The sequence below is a fragment of the Prunus avium genome, chromosome 3, assembly GCF_965620075.1.
Source record: "Prunus avium chromosome 3, drPruAviu1.hap1.1, whole genome shotgun sequence".
Taxonomy (NCBI): Eukaryota; Viridiplantae; Streptophyta; class Magnoliopsida; order Rosales; family Rosaceae; genus Prunus; species Prunus avium.
In genome coordinates this window covers 39,285,374-39,305,880 of record NC_142286.1, presented here as the reverse complement: position 1 = coordinate 39,305,880, position 20,507 = coordinate 39,285,374, and the positions used below count along the sequence as shown (strand labels likewise).

General features: G+C 36.7%; 4 protein-coding genes and 1 long non-coding RNA gene across 5 annotated transcripts; 3 read left to right on the top strand and 2 right to left on the bottom strand.

Annotated features, from left to right (window-relative positions):
• The first annotated feature begins 3,366 nt into the window (after positions 1–3,366).
• On the top strand, positions 3,367–6,132 carry LOC110756373 (Pectin lyase-like superfamily protein). Its single transcript, XM_021957828.2, has 7 exons — positions 3,367–3,749; positions 3,834–3,965; positions 4,095–4,292; positions 4,439–4,483; positions 4,576–4,783; positions 5,049–5,239; positions 5,387–6,132. Exons 1-7 carry the CDS (start codon positions 3,408–3,410, stop codon positions 5,786–5,788), a joined length of 1,518 nt encoding a protein of 505 aa, XP_021813520.2. The 5' UTR covers positions 3,367–3,407; the 3' UTR covers positions 5,789–6,132.
• Positions 6,133–6,227: 95 nt separating this feature from the next.
• On the bottom strand, positions 6,228–8,468 carry PDF1B (peptide deformylase 1B). The gene is made up of 6 exons (XM_021966806.2): positions 8,205–8,468; positions 7,956–8,094; positions 7,631–7,823; positions 7,250–7,360; positions 6,570–6,632; positions 6,228–6,472 (listed from the first exon to the last, which is right to left on the bottom strand). The coding sequence occupies exons 1-6, from the start codon at positions 8,410–8,412 to the stop codon at positions 6,371–6,373; spliced, it is 816 nt and encodes a 271-aa protein (XP_021822498.1). The 5' UTR covers positions 8,413–8,468; the 3' UTR covers positions 6,228–6,370.
• A 30-nt stretch (positions 8,469–8,498) lies between these two features.
• Positions 8,499–11,246, top strand: ARFA1B (ADP-ribosylation factor A1B). The gene is made up of 7 exons (XM_088250034.1): positions 8,499–8,653; positions 8,942–9,103; positions 9,350–9,420; positions 9,729–9,848; positions 10,194–10,312; positions 10,716–10,797; positions 11,014–11,246. The coding sequence occupies exons 2-7, from the start codon at positions 8,956–8,958 to the stop codon at positions 11,017–11,019; spliced, it is 546 nt and encodes a 181-aa protein (XP_088106160.1). The 5' UTR covers positions 8,499–8,653; positions 8,942–8,955; the 3' UTR covers positions 11,020–11,246.
• Positions 11,247–15,467: 4,221 nt separating this feature from the next.
• Positions 15,468–19,257, top strand: LOC110763972 (MYB-like transcription factor EOBII). Its single transcript, XM_021966893.2, has 3 exons — positions 15,468–15,815; positions 15,950–16,079; positions 18,372–19,257. Exons 1-3 carry the CDS (start codon positions 15,674–15,676, stop codon positions 18,694–18,696), a joined length of 597 nt encoding a protein of 198 aa, XP_021822585.1. The 5' UTR covers positions 15,468–15,673; the 3' UTR covers positions 18,697–19,257.
• LOC148296150 (uncharacterized) lies at positions 17,110–18,365 on the bottom strand. The gene is made up of 2 exons (XR_015834390.1): positions 17,807–18,365; positions 17,110–17,714 (listed from the first exon to the last, which is right to left on the bottom strand). It is a non-coding gene; the product is annotated as an uncharacterized LOC148296150 (long non-coding RNA).
• Positions 19,258–20,507: the final 1,250 nt, after the last annotated feature.

Below are 20,507 nucleotides of genomic sequence, written 5' to 3'. Positions count from 1 at the left end.
TGAAGTTATTTAAAAAGATTGAATGAAGAAAAGTTATCCATAAAAAAAAAATTAGACTTAAATCATTCTTAAATAATTTAATAAGTTGCGGACTTAAAATTTGAGTCCGGAGGATTGGGAGAAAAAACTATTTGAGTTCAAGCAAAACCCAAATAATTACTTTTTTTAGCTGAAAAATTTAAGTTTAACCCCTCATGGGCTGGAGAAGGCTTAATATGGCCTCTTTTATATCTATGTTTGAGGGAGAAAGTCTTTTTACTCTTTTAAAGTGTGAAAAAATGAAAAGTCTGAGGTTGTACCTAAGATATGGGCCTTATATTAGAGAATGGGCCCATTAAGTCTTCATTGTATTTCACGTCTGTCGTCCTAGTCTACGGGCTCACCAATATGCCACAGCTTAGCAAACCCACAAACCCCTGTCCAATTAGCCCAACACGCACCTAAACGTTGTCATGATTTTTTTTATTTTTTTATTTTGGAGCAGTGATGTTTTTTATAATTTTGAATACAAGCAACAAATACCCTTTTTCACTCGACTATATCTCGTTGGCGGTTGTGATGATTTTTAATAATCAGTGTAATTTGAGGCTATAAATTTATAATAATAAGGGTATTAGGTTTCTAGATGTAAACATGGAGTTGTATCAAATGCTATTGGGGGATGAAGATTTCAGGTGAGATCAAGAACATAGAAAAAATAAGCAGCAAAGTAACCAAAAGTCAAAAGACATGCTATGCTTTTTCCAAATAGTTTTTACAAACCAAACCAAACTATTTCTTGATAATAACACTGTCCCTCTAGAAGAAGGGGCCAATCATTTTTCATTAAAAAATAATAATAATAATACTAATAATAATTCATAAAATTCACTGTTCAGCAGAAACATTGAATTTGTAAGAAACAAGCAAATCAATTATGACAGATTTGTGTCGTAGAATACGGCTCATCCTGATGATAAATAAAATAATTTAAATGTCCTAATTAAAGTGCTACCGATACGGCGTGATGGGTGTAAATTTTGATATTATTCACGCACGAGTAAGACTAATCTCTATAGAGAGTTATCCATATTTCAAACATTGCGTCTTCGACTAGCATAGTTAATTAATTTACTAATTGTTTATTTATTGCTGATCCAGTGATGACTTGGAGTTTAGAACAACAATGGTACACTTTTTAGAACCATAATTACCCAGCTCTATCTTTTACTACATGATTAATTAGTAAAGCGATAGAATGATTATGAACAAATTAGACAATTTAATTATCAATCTGCATCTAATACGTACATGATCATTATCAACAAACTTGGTTTACTTTACTGTAGACAAAGCAATGGCATGATATCTGGAGTAACCGATTTAACGGTTTTCTGTTGTCATCGATGATGTATAAGAGCAAGCATGATGCAACCGTCACTTTCACTCGAAAATTTCAAGAATTTTTAGTTGCCCGTGTTTTAAGGTACAAGGCAACCCAAAAATACGCCACTCAAATTCATATTTATTTTAATATTGCCGTATTTTTTGGTGTGAAAAAGTCGCTACAATAAAGTTATGTAACATTGATTTGCTGCTAAATTCAAGCTCTTATATTCCTTAACTATGTGGTTGGGGGTTCGATCCCCGTCCATGGGAATGGAGCGCATTTCGTGGCCAGCTGTTTACCTCATTTAAAGAGCTCCCGCGACGAAAGGGATTAGTCACTACTATCAGCGGTGGACACCCTTGGATCTCATCCAAAAAGCTCTTACGGTTGTAATTGGGTGAGTACTAAAGTCGTGATTATCTTTTGTAATCTGTTGACAGCGCGTGTACCGTAGTCGTGATTATCTTTTGTACCCCATTTTTTGAATTCTTGTTTGGGTCGAATATAGGTTCAAGTGATTAGTTGTCTTTGTGGCTATTGTAATTGAGCCTTTCGACTTTTATCAATGATATTTCTATCGTTTGGTGAAAAATAAAATTATATCAGGTGAAAGAGAAAAATAAGATCATTACGATTACGATCATGTACTCTGTCGCTTCCATTGGTTTCCAAGCAAATTTTAATGCATCATGTTGGCATCACGTCTGAGTGTGTTGGGAGGCCCTGATTTTGGGATTTGAGGTTTAACTTTTTTTTTTTCTTCATAGAAGCTGAATAAGTCCAATTTATAAGATCATGCACTAGATATGCGTACGCATGATGTTGCACGACAGTTGGTTTAGAATTTGATTTGACACGTGCCATGCCATGCCAAATCGGTTTCCCAATTGATCCTGACCGGCTGTTTGATAAGATCCAGTTTTCTTTCTTTCTTTCTTTGAATTTCTTACTTTATCCAGAGCAAATCTCGTTCAAGTCACTATTTGTTTCTTGACTAAGAGTTGATGAGGAAATATGAACACGTTTTGTTATTAAGTTGCTCATTACTGAGATTATGGATGAAGAATCTCGTGTGTTTTTAGGAATTTGTTAATTGTGGGTTTAGGAAATGGTTAATTTATCAGCTCATGTGCTTATCGATTCCAATTAAATATATACATACATTCGCATGCCCATAATAATAATCTACCAAGCCTTATATTGATGTATACATGTTTCCACCATATTCATTGAATTCTAAAATGACTAATATCTTTTAAGTCTTTATATTGATGTATACCCCATTTTCTTTTTTGGGTAGAGAAGAGAACCCCCCAACCCAGACAATGAAAATCAGTTTTTTTTCCCTGACATAAGCGATATTGGGCGAGGGATCGAACACATGATATCGGGTGCAAGGTAACTGCTCTTAAGCATTTGAGCTACAATCCCCTTGCTATTGCATATGTATGCTACGAACTGGTAAGGAAAATGGCAGGAGCAAAATAAGGGGGGGAAATTGGACACATGTGAATGAAGCAAAATGATGAACGCAACGCAAACTTTGATATGGTTTGGTTGAAACAAGCCAGGGTTGGGAGAAGCTGACGCTGCAAAACGAAATTGGGTTTAAGACTAACTAGAAATGTCCTGTGCTCACGTGAAGAAATAAGCTGTTTGGTATGAAATCTTAGATCAGCGTATATTCTATATCGAATAATTTCAGATTTCTAGTTGGCCGGTCATCCAAGTTGTCTTTCTGTTCGAGTATTTTTGTTGTTAAGGCAAAACTAAAAGCATGTGAGGTGAGTATTACGGCTGAATTAACTATTAAAAAAAAAAATACAAGAAAGTGGAGTTGGACAGAAAATTAAGAATTGAAAACGGACCCCTTGGAAGGTTTAACGTTGTCATTTTGTAAACTGTAGAGTCATGTGTGTGCACAGTGCAATGAGCTCTTTACCTATATATAATGTCACCCCTGCACATCATCCTGTGTCATTAGCCATATACGGAAACTTCAAGTTAAAGCCTCTGTGATCTCAAAACAAATTAAGATATGATGATCACATTTAAACTAAGAAGCCTCACATTCTTTATTTTCATTGCCTTTTCTATTTGGTGTTCAAGCTTGTTAGAACCTTGTGATGCTAGAAAAGGCGGCAAGCAGTACTGGAGGCAGAACAAGGGTGCATTGAGGAAGGAACAAAAGGGTTATGGCGGCAATCACCACCGCCACCCGGCAGGTCCTAGGGTGTCTACGACACCGTTGAGGGGAGACAATTACATCACACCAGAGGAAACTGCAGCAAAACTGCAAAAAAACAGCGGTGGGAATTCCAACGTCTTTAATGTGTTGGACTATGGTGCTAAAGGCGATGGAAAAGCAGATGATACCAAGGTGAGTTTGGAAATTACATAGCTCATTCTGTTCCACTACTATTTGTATTATAATATTGACTAGTTCTCTTGCATTGCAATGCAGGCTTTTGAAGCAGCGTGGGCAGCAGCTTGCAAAGTGCAGGCATCAACTATAAATGTTCCTTCCGGGTCCGTGTTCCTCGTCAAACCAATCTCTTTTTCTGGCCCTAATTGTGAAGCAAATATTGTATTTCAGGTGAGTTTTCAAATCTTAAACCCACATCATGTTGCCTCTTATCACAACATTAAGAGTAGCAGCAGCATTCCAGTATCATGAGTTATAATTTTGCTGATGTATATATACGTTTGGTCAAATGTCATGCAGTTAGATGGCAAGATCATAGCTCCAACAAGCTCAGTAGATTGGGGTTCAGGTCTTCTACAATGGCTCGAATTCACGAAGCTAAAAGGGATTTCAATCAAAGGCAAAGGAGTAATTGATGGGCAAGGTTCAGTTTGGTGGAGTGACTCACCCACATACAATATTCCTGCAGATCAAACATATAGCAGTTCACAGGACACGGTAATTAACTATTCATCCATCTTATGTCAAGCCAAAACGCAGCCGGCCAATGTTTTTATTATGCTGAAAAAAACCTCATTGCCACTTTTATTTCTAGTGAAACTAATTGAGCACGCGTGACTTTTCATGTCAACTTTCATCCGCAGGTCATAGAAAGTGACAGTGGAAAAATGCCAAGCACCAAGCCAACCGTAATAATCTGATCACCTTTCAGCTCCTTGGCCAGTTCACAAAATCAATTACTTATTCTGACCGGTGCTATATATTTTGTTGTGCACTGCAGGCTCTTAGGTTCTATGGAAGTGACGGCGTGAGTGTCACTGGTATAACACTTCAAAACAGCCCTCAGGCCCACCTCAAGTTCGACGCCTGCACGAATGTTCAGGTTTCTGATATAAGTATTTCCTCCCCTGGTGACAGCCCCAACACAGATGGAATCCACCTCCAAAACTCTCAGGATGTTGTCATTTTTGGCACCAGTATTGCTTGTGGTAATTTTTCAAAATTGGACCATTGAGTAGGGCTGGACCAAAACAGAAAGCCGAATCAAAGGAGATTAAGCATAAAGAACTAGAATTTTAATGAATGCAAAAAAACTTTAACATAAACATGGTCAAAACAGAGAGCCGAATCAAAGGAGATTAAGCATGATCTTAATCAGAGTCCAACTAGCAAGCATGTTGACCAGCAACATAACGTGCATAGCACAACTTACTTCTTTACCAAGTGAATGACATTTAAACATATGATCTGCAGGGGATGACTGTATATCCATACAAACTGGATGCTCAAACATATACGTACACAACGTGAATTGTGGACCCGGACATGGAGTCAGCATCGGAGGGCTAGGGAAGGATAACACTAGAGCTTGTGTATCGAACGTCACAGTCCGAGATGTTAAAATGCACAATACACTCACTGGAGTCAGAATAAAGACCTGGCAGGTACTGTTTCATATTAGAATACATACATCATTATGCCCCTTCTCTAATAATTGTAAGTTTTAAATTACAAATAGAGCAATCAAGATTCTATAGTTGTCCGTGAGTATATGTATGCCGAACCAAATTATATATGGTTTTCTACTGCAGGGAGGATCAGGGTCAGTCCAAAACATAATGTTTTCAAACATTCAAGTATCAGAAGTTGCAACCCCAATCATGATTGACCAATTCTACTGTGACAAGAGCAAATGCCAAAATGAGACATCAGCCGTGGCAGTTTCGGGTGTAAACTATGTAAACATACAAGGAACGTATACGACGAAACCTGTGCATTTTGCATGCAGTGACAGCGTACCGTGTACCGGTGTTTCTCTAGACACCATACAGCTGAAATCAGTTGATGAAGGCAAGCAATTGTATGACCCTTTCTGTTGGGAGGCGTACGGAGAGCTCAAAACAAGCACAGTCCCTGAAATTGACTGCTTGAAGAAGGGGAAGCCATATTCAAGCAGCACAGGAGCTCAGTCTGGAAGTAGTGATTCTTGCTAAGCTCAGGCTTAGCTTAGCTTAGCCTAGGGAGTTGATTAGTTAAAAATCAAAAACACGTGTACATACCTCAAAGTTTGGACGGCTCGTCTCTGAAGCCTTTCTTCTATGGCGGTACCTCAAATTACGCATACGGCCATAGAACAACGACGTTTGCAGTTGGAATGTCTTTGTCTTGTATTTTGTTGCTTTTCCTGCTACAAGGTTCTGTTTTTATTTGATAGATTACATTTCGCCCGCCGAATATAAATTAGCGGGATTGGAGTTTGGACTGATCTGGATGGATTGAACTTAATTAGATATTAATCAATGAAGAAATGGTTTATGTTTTTATTTCGTCCAGTTATTAGTTGATTAAAATCAGGGAAGAAGGGTGAGAGTTGGTATCAAAGGGTTAGCAAGCATCTATGGCGATGGTCATGATAACTGAGAACAACAATGGTGCTGTAAAATTTAATCTCATATTATGAATACAGATTCATGATGGTGCCTAATTATAATTAAGCAAAATCATCTATGGAGCTAGACGATGTAAAATTTGTGTTAATAAACAAAATCATAAATTACAATATTGGCCTATACTAATTATGATTTGCCAAAACCAGTTGCAGCCTTCATCCTTTTGCGGGTTTGGATCCTTTCAGGGCTTGGAAGTCCTGTCTTATCCTCGTACTTCTTTTCTAAGGCCTGTTACCACAAGATAACACAATAAAAAACAAATTAATATAACACTAATTGAATATTTAGGTAAAGAAAGCCCATTTGGAATTTTATGATTACTAACCTGTAGCTGTGCACAAACGGTTTCAAGAACTCCTTCACTCATTCTATCAAAGAAGAGAATACCCTGCAGATAAAGGAGTCATATAAGAGGAGGGAAAAGAAGAGCAACCATACACAAATCCCTTCTCACTAAGATCCTCTTTAGGCCATGAAACTTTAAACAATGACATAGATTGCCAGAATGTCCATATCATAGATTTGTATTCTCCGTATACTAGATGCCTCGACGCAATTTCCTTTTTTTACCCAATACTCAGGGGCATGTATGCAGATGTCTCATCTATATTTTATCATTCATACTTTTGGTTTCCATTTATGTAACCATATAAGTACTTTATTTAGCTGGCAAAAACTTGTGTGACCTTCCATACTTTACTCAAGTCAAATACACTTCAAAAAGTGATATTCAAGACAACAAGCCCATCTCAGTTTATTAAATTCTAGCTAGGTACCCCACAAGTGGAATGTCTGCAACTAATCCTAATCTCCATAGCATGGGGATCCATCCTCCACAATGGCACAGCTTATGCAAACTATAAGTCATCAAATCCAAAGAAATCTTGCACCTAACTCTGCAAGTTCTGCTTTCCCTAATGCAAAAGGGAACCAAATCTCCACTGTAAATTCTTTTTTTTTTGTTTCTCCATTGTTAAATTACTAAATAGTAGCTGAATAATGAACCTGCAAATGGTCAAATTCATGCTGAAACACCCGTGCTGGAAGACCCGACAAGTTGACTGTAAACCTTGCACCGTTGATGTCCCGTGCATCTATTTTCACAGATTCTGGTCTCTGCAAGCACAAAAAGTTAGAGACATCCAGAGCAATACCATGTATCACTACATACACACACAAAACAAGCAGTTTAAGCTCATTGTACAGTATGAAAATTGTATTAGGTGAACACGACTTATATTAAGATTCAATTTCTTGCACATTTTTCTTAGTCATTTAGAAACCAATTGGGGATAACTTAAAGCTCTAATACACATGGAAAGACATTAATAGCAGGGTCAAACAAAGCAGACAACTTTGAAATCAGCATATAGCAATAGCACGCACCACAACATCAGCATAAATCCCCGGGAAGGATAAGCAACCCTCGTTAAAGGGTCGCGTTTTCTGGGAATATCTGGAAACCCTTGGATTCACAAGCACAATTTCCTCCCCTTCGCCACGCTCACCAACTGGATTGAACACCATGAGCTGCACATTGATCCCTACTTGGGGCGCCGAGAGCCCTATGCCATCGGTTCTGTGTAAAAACCAAGCCAACAACTCCTGTGAATTGCAAGAACTTCTCAAAATCCCTTTTTTTTCAGGAGGGGGGGGGGGGGGGCACTTAGCAAATTAGCAAACGCCAAAAGCCATGGATGAGGGAACTCACTTGTACATTATATCAAACATTTCGTCTACCAAAATCTTCAACTTTTCGTCGAACGAATCGATTCTCTTGTTCTTCGCTCTCAGTATAGGGTCCGGATATTCCACGATTTTCAGAGGCGTCTCAAATTCAACATCAGCAGCTATATTCAATCCATCGCAAAATCAAATAGGAACGAATCAAACACATAAGAACAAGCTTTTTCTTCTTCTTTATTAATATTTTTGGTAGCAATATTGGAGTTTGGCTTACCAGTGGCCACTTCGTCTTCTTTGACTGAGAAGCCTCGTTTGGCCTGAGCGTGGACAGGAGTCGACCGGTTCATGGTGGATACTAGCCGGACGGTTGAGGAGAAACGAGTGAGCCGGTGGAAGATGGCGGGAAAGGTGGGCTGGCGGCAGAGAGTTGGAAAGAGAGCGTGGGATGAGGACAATGGCTGGAGCCAAGCCGCACAAGCCATGCCCAAGGTGGAGTAAAACAACTGTGGATAGTTGGGCCGGAGGTGTTGCCTACTCAACGACTGAGAAGATATATATGCATCTCGCGTTTTTTGGGCTTCTTAAGAATACGACATCGTTTTGGGCCTAACCGCGGTGATTAACTAACTGACCAGGGTCCAGGAGAGAGAAAGCATACCAATAAAAATCGCGGCTTGCTGTGTTGGCTCCTCCTCTCATTTTGATCCTTCCTAGTTCCTCCAGGTGAGTCTCTCTCGCTCTCTCTTTCTCTCTCTCTAGTATTTCGTCGTCCGTTTTGTGAATTCTTCGTTATCAGATGTGAATCGTAGATCTGCCTAATCGATCTTGATCTCCATGTAAAATGAAACCCCTTTTCGTTTTTTCAATTCACGAGATGGATCTGACTGAATTTTTCATTACGATTTTAAAGAATATTGGATTGATTTTGCTTTATGTTATTGTAGAACGAAATCCCAGCATGAGAATTTTGCTAATTTTGATTTTACTGTATGGTCTGATCGTATGTGGCAGATAATTTGATAAAAATGGGGCTTACCTTCACGAAGCTCTTCAGCAGGCTCTTTGCCAAGAAAGAGATGCGAATTCTCATGGTGGGTCTCGATGCCGCTGGTAAGACCACCATCTTGTATAAGCTCAAGCTCGGAGAAATTGTCACCACCATCCCTACCATTGGTAAGCCCCAATCCAATATTTTGATTAAAAACTCAATATTTTGATTCAAATATTTAGATCAATTACGTTGTGGGGTTATAAATTTTCCGCACATGAAGAATTGTATGTTGGTTTTGGTTTCATTGGTGATTTTTCTCCCAACCATCTGTTGTAGTGAAGATGACGATTTGTTTTATTTCTCTGAATTCTTCCGGATCAAAATTGTTATCACTTGTCATTTTAATTACGGGAGTGGTTCTTCTGCAGGATTTAATGTGGAGACAGTAGAATATAAGAACATCAGCTTCACTGTGTGGGATGTCGGGGGTCAAGACAAAGTAACTATCTCTCTCTCTCATTCATGCATCTATGTGTGCGTCCATAGATGCACACTGTGATTTTATCCTTGGTTTTGCAATAAATTTTTAGTCATTGTAGGAATCTGCTTATTGTTTCTGAAAGTCTTCTAAATAGGCAGTTAGATTCATGTATTATGGGTGCAATAACATTTTATATAATTTATTTTCATGGAATAATTAGAGATTTTGAAATTACCTTTTAATGTGTATCTTCATCTTATGAGGACATTTTTCTGAAGTTCTAATTATGTGTAGCCAGTGACTGATCCAACTTCTTCCAAATACAGATCCGTCCATTGTGGAGGCACTACTTCCAGAACACACAAGGTCTTATATTTGTGGTTGATAGCAATGATAGGGATCGAGTTGTAGAGGCAAGGGATGAATTGCACAGGATGTTGAATGAGGTAGCTACTTGTTTCATGTCTTATATTTTTGTTTTCCTTATTTGTGCTGGGATTTCTAAAGTTCCCGTCATTAATGGATCCAAGGGGGTTGTATGCTTCTAAATTAAGTTTTATGTTATTTTGTATTGTTCTGTGTTTACTTGGATTTTTTGGCCTGGTAAGTTTTGGTTTGGTTTGGTTTGGTTTGCGACATACTTTCCCAAAGTGATCTGATAGAGCTCTGTTTGTATTAAGATAGAGCTCTGTTTACATTCCCTGAAAGTGATCTGAACCTTGTTTAGGATGCAACAGTTGCACATACTCTTAGCACTAGATTTTGAAGTTAAATGTTTGATATGGTTTCAGGATGAACTGAGGGATGCTGTTCTGCTTGTATTTGCCAACAAACAAGATCTTCCTAATGCAATGAATGCCGCAGAAATAACTGATAAGCTTGGTCTTCATTCTCTCCGCCAACGTCACTGGTAAATTATTTTGTTAATTTTCACCCTGCAACTGTTAGTTCATAGTTGAATTGAACATCAGTTATGACCATGACTTTTTGTTAATTTGTGTTATATGGTTGATCAAATTGAATAGGGAGCTAGCCTAATGGCTGAGACTGGAATTATGGCATTATTTGTTTAACATGGGAAATTTCACTCATTAGTTTCTCTTAGATAGGATCATAGGAACTAGGAGTATTGAAAACTCTGTGGCACGTTGAGTTAGCTATGGATGGTTCAAACTAAACAACTAAGAAATTGGGAATGAATTTTTCTTGAATGTCATGTGAAGATATCAAACGAAGATGAATACTGGATATAATGGTTTTGAAGATAGAAAATTTTGGCCTAAAGTATTGTCGGTAATGTTGCTCTTTTTCAGGTACATCCAGAGCACTTGTGCAACCTCTGGAGAGGGTCTGTACGAGGGGTTAGACTGGCTTTCCAACAACATTGCTAGCAAGGCAAGTTTTCCCAAATTAAGTTTTTTATTTTATTTTATTTAATAAGAGTATCCGATCATGGTATTAATTTCTGGAGTATTTTACTACGCAGCATTCTTAAATGTTGGACGAATTACATTAACAATGGTTTTTTTTCAATTACCATCCATATTTGCTGTGTCTGCTTGACCCTTTCGATTCTATATTTCTGACAACACTCCCTCTGTTAATTTACAGGCATGAGAGTCGAGGTCAAGGAGTTTGGTTGCTTGACTTGGAGATTCTGGGGAGGATAGTTTTCCTTTATTTCGATGAATGTTGTAATAGCAGAATGTTTTGGCGAGACGTTGTCAGAATTCATGTGTGTATTTGCTACTCTAGCTATAATGTTTAGCTGTAAACGAAGTTGCTATGTTGTTACAATCGTTTTGACGCATGAGCCAAGTTTATATTTATCATGTTTGCTTCAATTGTCTGCTCTTCGTGTTTCGACCAAAACATCAAATTTTGAAGTTAAAAAAGAAAAGAAAAACAGAACTAGAGATCATGCGCGGCTGTATTTTCTCATGTTTGAGTGTCAATAATCCTTGGTTGATACTCCATAACTTTAATTTCCTGGCTGAGTAAACCCTTCTGGATTTTCATTTCTAAGCTCTTCTTTTTGAAAGAGTAATATTCTAATTACTCTAATGTACGGGAAGGGGGATTAACCTCAGGTGCAATAGAGTACGGGTAGGAGATTAAACTCAGGTGCAATAGGGCCGGCACTTCACATGTGCTTCATTTCTAGGCCCTTCGAATCTTTAAGACTCTTTTGGGCCCCGAATGGGCATATGGATTCAAAACCCGACGTGAAGTCTGTTCTCAAAACCCAATTGTATTGTACGGTGGGCCCTACTTCTACCTTGCTAGCCCATCTGCTCCGTCTCTCTTTCTTCGATTAGAAGAAGAGAGCTAAAAAAGAAGTCGGCGCATGCTTTCCTCCTGAGTCTCCTCTCTGTCTCCGGTCTGGATAATGATTTCGAGTTACTTTCTTGTCGCATGCTTAATTTCTCTTACAAATATTTACAAATGCCTTTTTTCTTAATGACTTATAATTTAAACTTTTAATTAACAATGTGTTCATCTTTAAAATCTAGGGCATTTAGATCTCTGCGTTTGTGTTATTAACATCTCTCTTTGATTATAACACAATTACTTTTTCATCCCCTAGCTTCTAGGTCAAATATTTAAAATTCCATTGTAAAGTACCTCTAGAACCATCTCATTGTTTACAGATTTTGTCATCTAAAATACTCCTAAACCTATATGTGCGTGCATAATTTGATAATAATATCATAGCACTTAAATGAGAATTCAAATTGAAAGAACAGTTTGCTCAAAAATAGAAAATTTATAACAAAATTTCATTTTTTGAATTTTAATAAATAAAACATACGGCGCCAATTTTTTTATTCATAGAAAAACTCATATATATATAAACGATATCTTACTTTAATCTAATCTTAGAGAGAGGGGGATTCGAACTCGAATACAGAGTGGGGAGCACATCCGCTCTAGTCAACTTGACTAAGTCCATATTTGCAAAAGCATATATCCTTTAAAGATTACAATTTATTTTTCTTAAGAATCTAAGCTAACCCTTATCCTTATCTCCATACCTGCACAAGATTTGGCCAGGAAAGCGATCTTACTCGCCATGTTAACACTTAATTGACAAGTCAGAAGCCATAAGTGAGTTAACACATAAATGAAACTTGCTGTCATCCAAACCTAATTAATTTGAAAAAATCTATGAAATCCCATCAATCTTATGGCAACACAAGACCTAATGGATAGTGGTGAGGTTTGCAAAAAGGAGAAGCACCATCAAATCCACAATGTGAGTTTGTCTTTGTTTCTTTTTATGGCTGAGGACAGCTATCTCATTAATCCTTGACCTCAGCCACATAAACAAAATCAATCTCGTGGCTGAGATTATCTAGACTTTCATTTGTGAGTGCAGTGGCAAAACTAGTGGCCCAAAACTCAGATTGTTAGCTGTGATCACATGTCGTGCTCTAAATCAAAGGATCATGGTGGTGCTCAAACAACCTCCTGGCCAGGCTGGCCACTAATTCCTCATCCTCTTTTCTTTGAGCACTTGTTTCTGTCCAAACTTTTTCTAATTCAGAAACAAAAGCAGACGTACGTGTATCTCCCAACTCCAAGGTCCTTCCCAATTACTATATACATGTATATATGCATTGTATTAATTACGACGGTGCTGATCAGTCTAACTTGTTTTCTTCTTTGTTAATACTTCCACTGGTAGTTTTAATGTCAATTGTTCATGCAACGATTGATAACTGTTGATTGATATTGCATAAAATTACGTAAATATATGAATATAAACTTTAATGTTCGTGTATGAGATAATTGATAACCATGAATCGATATGGATGTTATAATATATGTACAATACGTGTCTTGATCTCATGGAGAGCCACAAACCCACAACAACATGGGTTTCTAAATGTAGAATGCTTCCACATGACTTTTGCAGGAAGTGTCAAATAATAAGTACATAAATGTAAGGTTTTCGTGGGGTTGGGGGGAGAAGACTTTCTTATTTAGACATATAATGAGTGGCTAATACTACGCTGGTTAGGTATTTAATTTAGATTGGTTAGTCTCTTTCTTTTTGGTCTAAATCAAGGATCACGATTCAGATTATGCCAATTTGTCCTCTCCTCCTCTTGACTTTATACGTTAGCATGCATGTACGGATGAGAAACAAACGTATTCATCTTTTATTCGGTCAGTCAAATTATTTAATTAAACACGACATATATATAACTTTTGATGTGTTTTGCAATTTCTTTAGTACTAGAATGAATAGGGGAGATAGAATGCATGTGTACTAGAATGCATGCGTATCCATCACCATCTTCCTCTCGGTTCTTTGGCTCTTGTGACTTCTCTGGTGGTTTTGGTCTTGCATTGGGTGCCTTGCCAATTGGTTATTGGTGGTGCAGCATGTCTCAGTTTCTTGTATTACGGACTTTCTTTCTGTTTCTTAGTTGTTGTTGTTTCCTTTTTTTTTTTTTTTTTTTTTTTTTTTTTTTTTTTTTTTTTTTTTTTTTTAATTTGATTGGGTAAGAAGCTTGGTTCTAGCCTTGAACTGAGGTCTAGCTGCTTTTACCTGGTTCGTGTATTTCTGGCTCTATTTGCAATCTATCCCGTTTTGGTTTCTTTGAAACCAAACATTGACCAAAAAAAAAAAAAAGAATGAGGAGTCGAATAAAACGTTTTCGATAAATATGAATACTTTTATCACAAAACGTTTTTGAGGTTTATGAAACTATCAGATTGTGTCCTTTTTATTTTATTTTTTGTGTGTGTTATTTGCCCGGATTAATGTAGGTTTTGAGGTTTCTCTTTACTATAATATGTATATTTGTTTTTTTTAAGGTTTCTTCATACAATTATATGAGTAGGTCAAGCTCTTTTTGTATTGGTGGTAAAAGGAAGAATAAAGAAGAATCCTTTAGAGACTTGTTAGATTTGAACTTACAACAAGATCCAACAAAAAGAGAAATCCAAGAATGGTATGTGTGACCTAGCTAAAAATTTGACTAAACTTAGGACATGATTTTAATAAATTGATTATGATTGTAATAACATGAGAGAATTGATAATCAACATTACGTGTTTTAAATGATATTTTAATTTTGTCAATAATATTTAGCCTAATGAAAAAGAGCATTAACTTGTAGACAAGAGAAGAGGTCTCGAACTCCAATTTCTAGTTGGGATGAGATATGAATAAGAATTTTGTTGCTTAAACTGAAAAGAATTTAATGAAATGGTGTCCTTATTGAAGTGGGCCGCCTTTGTTCAAAAAGAGAGCTATAGGCCGGCCCTACAAAAGAAGAAAACATCGCAAGAGAGGCTCTCTAGGGCGCCAAGCTAGCAGTAGGAGTAGCAAGGGAAATATATCGTTTGTGGGTCCCGACTCGAACGCGAAGAAATTAACAATGTCCAGATTTTAATAGGATTCAAAATTTTATAAAAATATATAATGTAGAAATTGGCGAAACACTAAGCAACTGGTAAAAACAGTGAAATCAACAAGATTATGTCACCTCATCATGCTCTGGTGGCTTTCTTCAAGAATTTCCAACTGGCGCGCACATGCATGCATTATCCACACAGTACTTTTACGTGCTTATTAACACAACAATCAGAGACTAAAAATACATAACAATTTATTTAATCTACAATACAATTAAAAAATTAAATGGGAGTATAAGCATATATAGATATATTTGCTGTTCATATACAATATATATATATATATATATATATATATAATACAAAATATATATAAGTGCTCGAACGGTCGAATCATACATTTTCTCTCTCTCTCTCTCTCTCTCTATATATATATATATATATACATACATATGCTCCTTTCAAATTAACTTGTTTTACCTCAAGTTATACATACGTGTTTCTGGGATACATTTTCCAATTTCTTTTTTTGTTCTAGATATTTTTGTATATACAATATTATGCTTACGTAGGAGTGCATGTGTTTATGTTCGCTATTAAGTACAGATGATCATGCATACAATATACATGATTATATAATTAATCAAACCAGTTGGATTAAATCTCTCTACTCCAATGCCGATTAAATACAGCAATATAACGTTACTGGGGAAGTATATTTTGCTCTCCCTCTATAAAAACCCCCAGCTACCCCATTATCTCTTATTATCTTGCCTAACTGCCCTCTCTCTCTCTCTCCCTCTCTCTCCCTCTCTCTCTCTCCCTCTCTTTCTCTCATCTCTCATCTCTCATCTCTCTATCTCTCTTTTCTCTATCAGAAACGCACAATCACACAGACAAGATGGATAAAAAGCCATGCAATAGTTCATCCCAGGATGTTGAAGTGAGAAAAGGGCCATGGACCATGGAAGAAGATTTGATTCTGATCAACTATATTGCAAATCACGGTGAAGGTGTATGGAACTCCCTAGCCAAAGCTGCTGGTATAACACGTTTGATCTCTAAATATTAATTAGTATCTAACATAAAATCAAACCCTAGCTAGAACCTTTTAATCATTTTCAAACTACATACATATTATGTAAATGTCACTAGGAGGTGTATATTATGTCACTAGGTCTCAAACGTACTGGGAAGAGTTGCCGGCTCCGGTGGCTAAACTATCTGCGGCCTGATGTTAGGAGAGGCAATATTACACCTGAGGAACAACTTTTGATTATGGAACTGCATGCCAAGTGGGGAAACAGGTGATCATCACTTTTTTTAAAAAATTTATTTATTATACACTGAAATATCAACATATAGGTACACACGCACCTTGATATTTTAATCACAGAGACAAATACATACATATATGATTATAGTATATGTGGATTTCATAATATATTTCTCTCCGTGATCACCTTCTTAATTCCTTCTTAATTTTGATGACTAAGTAGGATTTGAGATCTCATATACATAGGACCTTGATAGTAGCCCTATTTTTATAGTCTGGGACCTATGAGGGAAGAGAGAGAGAGAGAGAGAGAGAGAGAGTTACAACGTGAACGTGTGGGGAATTTGAGTCATTCTTAGGTTTTTACGAAAATGATATAGAACACATGAGGAACTTATGGCCAGCAAAAATCCGGAGAAAGATCTGTTTCTTGTACTTTCATGGCTACCAAAAATCCCTCTTCAATTCTTTTTCTTCATTTTGATTCTACGTATTATCCATTATTGTGATTTCCTCCACAAGGACGTTTGAAAAAATAAATCTCTAAAAAGTGCATATAAATATATATATGTGCTTAATTGATAGCAGTCTCTCTTAGATGTGTTATAGGATGGACTACTGGAGAGTGGAGGCCTGGGGCAAATCATTGCAGTGGACCCTTCTTCTTTCAAGGGCAACATCAACCCTTCTTCTTTCTTCATTATCACTTTTTTTAAAAAACATATATCCAAAGCTAGCTAATTAAGAAGACCAAGTAATTTATCATGATTTTTTTTAATTAAAAATTAAAAGATGCAGTTACAAAATGCTATTGTGAGTCTCATGTTTTTTGGACCCACCAAATCAACAACTGATAGTCGTTCACGTGTGTGGGGAAAATGTGTATATTATAAGTATAGCTTTATAATTACATAGATAACCAAAAAATTTGAAATCCAAATTTTTTGTATAGTTTGCGGAAAAAAAAAAGGTCTAGTCTCTTCTATGTGATTAACCCATGATATTGTGGGGCATACACCATTTGAGAAAGTAGGAAAAATTAAGAAAAAAAACCCTCTCCCTAGTAAAGTTGAAATTAAAATTGGTAATGAAGTCAAAACAATTATAAATGTTCTTCCAGTATAAGTAAATAAATAAATAAAGTCCAAAGGTTTTGGAAATAGTTGTCTATGTGGGAAGGAAAGAGAAGAAATACCTTAAAACTAGTGGTGTGTGGTGTGTGGTGGTGAAGAAGTTGTGATATATTAAGACGCGTTCTAGACTGGAACCCAAAAAGTATTGAAGGCAATAAAAACCTTCCATTTATTGGTGAACCCTGTAAACTGGTCACATGCCAACCCTCGCATTCAGAAGAAAAGGACAAACTCTTTTGCTTTGGGTTGAAATAGACGTGAACCATACTGTTGTGGCTGCTTAAGGCAAGGACTGAGGACTGGCCCCCCTTGTTTGTACACATAAAGATCCGTCGATGCATGGAGGAGGAGGCAGCAGCTGCTAATCAAAGTATTAATCTTGCAAAACAAGGCAACTGCATGGCTAAGTGGAACTTTACTTAGTAATTTGAATATTATTAATACTAAATTATGTTGATAACTTGAAGCCTCTTCTCCGGCAGTTGGCTCAAATTTTCTGCCGAATACGGTTCGATTTTTTCAACCCCCTTCACCTGGTAGATATGGACAAAACAGAACCATATCGATATAGATATAAGAAATAACAATTCAGAATATGCACATATATTATGTATATATACTATACCGGTTATATGCATAGAGTCTGGGCTTTGCCTTTGAATCTCAAGGATAGAGCTCCCTCGACTAAGCTAAGCCTGAATTGGACAAGTGGTTGGACATGGAAACTAAGCTTGGAGATGGAGATGGAGATGGAGCTGTTATCTGTGTATATACATACACGTACACAAAGTAAATGTTTTGTGTTCTTATAGATGACCAAGTCCTGTGTCCTGATCTGCCTTATATATACGTGTGTGTGTGTGTGTGTGTAAATGAGTCCAGCTGGGAAGGCTTTCATTCTCACCCATAATAGAACATGCTTGGCTTGGAATTTTCAGTAATATTTATTTGCAAAGTTGAAGGTAATTTTTGTTTATAGTTTATGTTTTAATTAATTGTGTTTATATATAGATTGAGATGTTCCATTATTTTCTGCAGTGAGTGTTCTTTCTGCTAACAATGCTTCTGATACCACTTATTTCTCACAGCAGCTACTTTTTCTTATAGGAGTTTCTGTAGCAAATAATGGCAGTACAAATAATTTATTGTGGCAGTTTTAACATTGGATGTTGTGTTTTCTTGCAACTCAGGTGGTCGAAAATCGCAAAACATCTGCCAGGACGGACCGATAACGAAATCAAGAACTATTGGAGGACTAGAATTCAAAAGCACATTAAGCAAGCAGAGAATAATATTATACCTGGACAAAGCTCCGAGGTGAATGATCAAGCAAGCACAAGTCAGGTGTCGATCTCCAGCGCTGCTGTGGACACAATGGAAATTACCCACGCCGCACCGGCTAATTACCCACCAAACATGGATGCTTATCCTTCTTCTTTACCTGCTGATCACTCCCATGAAAACTACTGGAGCATTGAGGATCTCTGGTCTATGCAGTTACTAAATGGAGAGTAATTAAGCAACCCAAATCATATATTATGCTCCAAACTCTTATTTGGATAATTAATTATTAGGTTTGTCTATATAATATATATATATGTTTCTTTTATATATTTATATATATAATATAAACATATATCTTGGTTTATACTTAATTTTAGTTTGTAGTAGGATCGTAAGCTTTGCAGTTTCCATCCCTATATACAGTAAAAGAGAGTATTGGCATATCTATCTATATATATATATATATATATATATATATCTCTCTCTCTCTCTCTCTCTATATATATATATATATATATATATATATATGTACATTATTTTGATGGCTTAATCTAATATGTTTCCCAAAATGAGGTTTCGGATTTGTCTTAATTGAAGCACTAATTAGTCGAGGCTTTTGTATTGAGTTAATCTAATATGTTTCCCAAAATGAGGTCTCGAATTCATCTTAATTGAAGCACTAATTGGTCGAGGGTTTTATATGGAGTTCAATATGATAGGGACTGAAGAAAAGATTAAGATAGAGACCTGTAATTTTAGTGTTTTATGAATAATAAATAAGGCTTAATGTTATTTAATTGAGTTAACACATCTTTTATTTATTTTTCGATGAAGAACACATCTTTTATTTAGGATGTGAAGACCACATGAAAATTTGAAGATATGAGGGATGTGAAGTTGAAGAATGAAGATACGTACACACACACACACAAAACTGAACCACTGGGAAATCGACACGTAGAAAGCCATTACAGCTATTCTTGTAAGATTCCATATCGGCTTTTCCAAAGTTGTGCATGGCCATGTAAAACTGATGATGGACGTGAGCCTAACTTGCAACCACTGCAAGCAAGTTTTCACATGCTCTCTTTATTATCAATTCCCCACACAATTTTTATTTTTCGGCACAAAATAAATTCCTCATAAATTTATGGTATCTACTTCTCCAACGTGCTACCACATGGCAACACTCATCACTCAATATAATTGTCGCTTTCTTTATGGTTTTTATAGTTTTGTGTGTGCGAGAAATTAATCTGTTTTGTAATTTAGACTATCGCTTGTACTCAAAATAGAATATGAAGACTTTCAATTAAGTTGGTAAGTTGATATTAACAACTTTAAACTCTTTAGATATTTTGTGGGTCGAGAGAAACATACAAAAACAAAGTTAGGTCGACTCGTCCTGGATGACACAGAAATTTACAGCTAACCTTAAACTTTAGCATCCAACCCTCATTCAAAGAAAAGGCTTATAAAAGAAGCTCGAGGGCCCATTTCTCCGGACTCTGCATTGCCAAATATGGCAAATATAATCGAGGACAGATCTTTGGTTGTTGCCCGAGGTCATACGAAAAGGAACTTCATCTCTCAGCCACTCCTTTTTTTCAGTCACATGTTTTATGTGCGCAATTTGAATTGATTGCAGAGCACAAACGATAACTATCACGTGGAAGATGAGGAAAAATCACATGTTGGGTCGGCCATGAATGTGGAAAAATTAACATGTGGACATGTTGACAGCAAAAATATCCCCAGGCCCATTGAATTAAGCAAGGCTACTGGTTTTATTTCACTAATGGGCCTTCTCTAATCTAATTTAACTTTTCGAACTAGTGCTAGTTTCATTTGGTTCCGGGTCTCGAATCTCGATCGGCCTGCAAAGGTATCATGGTGGTTCTAAAATGAGTGTTCATTTAGTAGATTTGGATATTAGTGAGCCGTAAAACTTCTCTATTTCCGTTTCATTGCTTTATTCTTTTTATTTCTCTCATCATGTCACTTTTCAGAACATGAGAAAGATGAAGAAACGGAGAATCAAA